Source organism: Cornus florida, unplaced genomic scaffold (assembly GCF_030987335.1).
Source record: "Cornus florida cultivar Cherokee Brave unplaced genomic scaffold, ASM3098733v1 CherokeeBrave_3.0.0_Hap2_Chr09, whole genome shotgun sequence".
In the NCBI taxonomy this organism is placed as follows: domain Eukaryota; kingdom Viridiplantae; phylum Streptophyta; class Magnoliopsida; order Cornales; family Cornaceae; genus Cornus; species Cornus florida.
This window is the reverse complement of record NW_026775579.1, coordinates 49,727,013-49,731,057: the sequence shown is the minus strand read 5'-3', so window position 1 is coordinate 49,731,057 and position 4,045 is coordinate 49,727,013. Positions and strand designations below refer to the sequence as shown.

General features: G+C 41.1%; 1 protein-coding gene across 1 annotated transcript; it reads right to left on the bottom strand.

Annotated features, from left to right (window-relative positions):
- Positions 1-382: 382 nt before the first annotated feature.
- On the bottom strand, positions 383-3,561 carry LOC132273873 (patellin-3). Its single transcript, XM_059774971.1, has 4 exons — positions 2,141-3,561; positions 1,442-1,566; positions 1,202-1,343; positions 383-1,074 (listed from the first exon to the last, which is right to left on the bottom strand). Exons 1-4 carry the CDS (start codon positions 3,419-3,421, stop codon positions 823-825), a joined length of 1,800 nt encoding a protein of 599 aa, XP_059630954.1. The 5' UTR covers positions 3,422-3,561; the 3' UTR covers positions 383-822.
- Between the last annotated feature and the right edge of the window lie 484 nt (positions 3,562-4,045).

Below are 4,045 nucleotides of genomic sequence, written 5' to 3'. Positions count from 1 at the left end.
AAAGCAAAATTTGAAAACTGATCATTTTGAAATCTTCAATGTTCATTTTTTTTCATCCGAATATTTTAAAATAAAAACCAACTTGCATGGTTAATTCAGATTGTATGATCTTTTATTTTTTAAAAGAGATGTTGAGTATTCGAATTACTTGAAGCAATGTAAGAATAGATCATTTTAAAATATATATGTTCCTGAAAATTTTATAATACAAACTCATAAACATTAATTTAGATGGTTAGATAACTCATTTTCAAAGGTGATGTTGAGTGTTCTCAAATTATTGTTCCCACCAATGAGAGAGAGTAGTCCATAAGAATCAAACGTACCCACATTCCACACAATTCCATTAGAATCAAAATAATCTCTGCGAAAATGAACAAAATTGTTTAAATAAATGATTTAATTATCATAAACATATAAACAAAAGTAAGAAGAGGAGAGTATGAAATTTACACAAATTTTACAGGCAAAAGTATCATCAATACAACAAGGTTTCTGTCCACATTCCACACAATTCCATCCCTAAAAATATCTCCAGTTTTTTCTCTTCATCCAAACATACCCAACATTGTTCTTCAACCAGTAACTTATAAAACAGAACACCAAACACCAGGAAAAAAAAAAAAACAAAGAAAGAAAAAAAGAATCCCCAACAAAAACATAAATATGACCCCCTGACTTTAAATTTCAAAATCAAATTTAATCCCAACAAAAACCCAAAAGAAACCTTTTCTAATAACAAAAGAACCCCTTTCTTATTGTGCAAATTCAGTGTCTTCTAATTAATTCAATTTGAGACCCCGACGCATCGATGAATCAAACTCAATCAGAGGTTTTGGTCTTGGACCTGTAGAGAAGCTTCTTCTTCTTAGATGTTTGGTTGTCAAATGTAAGCACCACCTTGCCCGGTTCACCGATTTTGAAGCTGTTGCAGATAACAGGCTCATCCGACGAGCTTATCTTCCTCGACTTTTGTACAATTACAGTGTATCCGTCCTCGGCACTGGGCACGAATTCAGCTGCATACTTCACATCCCAGCCTACCACTCTCGCCTCCCAAACCAAAGTGCATCCCTGCACATCCAACAATCATCAAATTCCAATTTTATTACGTAAACAATTGAAATCCAATAAATCAAAACTCATTATCATTGTATTACATAAACAATTGAAAAACCAATAAATTAAAACTCATTCGCACCTCAGCAACTGGGATTTCAACTGAATGTTTGGATGCTGGCTTGATAGTGTCCTCAGTGACGGAGTCGGCAGTGGTGAATTCTTGATCACCCTCCTTGCTAAGTCCACCATACTGAACTGGCACTTGCTCAGGAGCTATATATCTACAATCCAATGTCCAAACACACACCAATTAATATCAATCAAACACCATTCAAAAACACCCACGAGATATAAACCCATCGAACAGCAATTCACTCACTTGAAGAGGGTTTCAGCAGATTTGGAGGATCCTGCAAACACAAACTTGCTTTTGGTCCTTTGGGTGAAGAAAGGACTTATCATTCTATAGAAGGCCAAGTACCACCATGGAACATTGATAAACACCTTTTGTACCATCAAAACAATATCAAATTAATACCACAACCAACAATACAAAACAAACAATCTATATCTATATCTATATATATATATATAGACACATATATACAATGATTTGAGCCCAAACATTAATGTCATGTTTGGATCACCGAATCGGCAGTGCCATGAATTTGGGATTGAACCGATTCTGTGCTCCCAAATGCAACATAAGATTCACATGGATTGAAATTCACAAAATTTTGGTTCTAAGTTCCAATAGGTAGAACCTAAACATTAAAATTGGAATATGTTAAAATTCACCTAAAAAAACAAAAGGTTCTAAGCTTGGTATGTATGTGTGTGTGACTGTGTTATTATATATATAAATTCAGATTTGTATACAAATGGCTTGAAATTCACAAAATTTTGGTTATAAGTTCCAATTATTAGAACCTAAAAATTAAGATTGGAATATCTTAAAATCCACTTAAAAAAAAAAAAAAAAAATTCTAAGATTGGTTTGTGTGTGACTGTATATAACTATATAAATAAATTCAGATTTGTAATCAAATTCAGATTTTTGAGTGATGGGTATGTGTACCTGTCTGGCAACAAATTCAGGGTAATTGTCTTGGAGCAAAAGGAGGGCTTGATTGGTGGCTTGTCTGAGCTCTCTCTTGAAGGGTCCAGGGGAGTTCTTGAGATCATTGATCTGAACAAGAGTGCAAATGCCATCTGGGCTGAAATCGAGCTTTCGGATGCTCTTCTCCAAGAACTGAATCCGCCACCGGAGGAACTTCTGGCGCTTCTCATGATCGGAAAATGTGTTCTGATACAACTCCTTGTTCTGAAACTCCCCATAAGCGTTGTAGCACACTGGATGACCTTCCTTGTCAAAGCCGTGCATGAACACGACCTTTTCGAGCTCGGTTCCGAGTTCTTCCTCGAGGAGGGGTTCGATTCCGAACTCCTTCTGCCAGCGGACGGTGTTCTTGATCATGGTGAACGCGTCCTTCACTTTAAAGTCCCGGGCTCGGAGGAATTTGAGGAGGATGACGTCGCTGCGCTCGTCGGCGAGGAGGGGAATTCCCCAGATTGAGACCTCCTCCGGCGGCGGCGGAGGCGGTGCTGGGGTTTCGTCTTCTTTCGGCTCCGCCGGAGGGGCTTCCTCCACCGCGGGAGCGTCCTCCGGTGGCGGAGCTGGAGCGGAGACGGCCACGATCGTTTCTTCGATCGCTTCCACCGTCTTTGCTCCGTCCTCGTCCACAGAAGTCACTTTCTCAACCGTTTCAGCCACAACCACCGCCACGGATGGTTCTGCCGCCGGAGGCGGCGGCGGGGGAGTTTTCTCTTCTTCCTTGGTTTCAACCTTCGTTTCCTCCACCTCTGGTTCGGGCTTCGCTGGCTCTTCCACCGGCGGCGGCGCATCAGCAGCGACCTCCGGTTTCTCTTCGGTTTTCGATTCCTCTTCGGTGGCGGCGGGTTTCTCCTCCTCCTCCGCCGCCGCCGCCGCAGCAGCTGGCGGCGGAGACGGTGGAGATGGAGGAGCAGTGAACTCGTGCTTGTTCAAGGCGTCTTGGATGAGCTGTTTGAGCTCATCGAGAGCGACCTTTTGTGGGTCAGGGAGTTCACCAACAACGTTGGTTTCCTCCTTGAAAGAAGCCGATTCACTGATCTTCTCTTCCTCGGCGATGGGTTTTGGCTTTTCAGCCTCAGCAACTTCCTCTGCCGCCGCCGCCGCCGCCGGCTTCTCCGGAACCTCCGGCTCTGGTTCCGGGGGCGTTTCTTTCTTCTCCGCCACAGGTACATCAGAAACCACCACCACTTCCTCAGCAGCAGGTGGTGCCTCCGGGGCAGTCGTCTTCTGGGTTTCTTCCGCCATAGCAACGATACACGAAGTAAATAGATAGATAGAGAAAAGGAGTAGTCTAGAGAGAGAAAGTTCTAGAGAGAGGGAGAGGTTGGGGGAATGGAGTGGAAGTGTGGGGGGTTTAAAACGTGAAGGGGGTTTTAGAGAGAGAAAATAGAGGCGTTGGCGAAAGAAAGTAGGGGAAGGAAGAACAGTCTGTCAAGACTTTGATTGCCAGCTCGTTACCACTTCGTTAGTGGGGTCACTCACCACCACAAAACCGCTAATTAGTTTACTTAAAAAATGTATATATATGACTGTATAAAGCCAATTGATTGTTTCTGATAAATGTCATTGACCTCCATCAAAATTTTGAAATTCTTATTATCTACCGATACTTATCTTTCTTTTAAATTCTATTTATTTTTTCAATTATTTTTTGATCTCATATTTTAATTACGGGTGATGACATCATATATCATCTTTCATTTTTTATGCTCTTAAAAATCTGAGTCACCTATTTAAGTTATGGGTTCATGTACACGAGACATTGTGGTGTGTTTGTATTGCTTACCCTAAATAATGGAATAATAATAAAAAGAAAAGTTGGGGTAACTATCACAATTGACTCACAAATTTATTTAACTTGTTTATGAG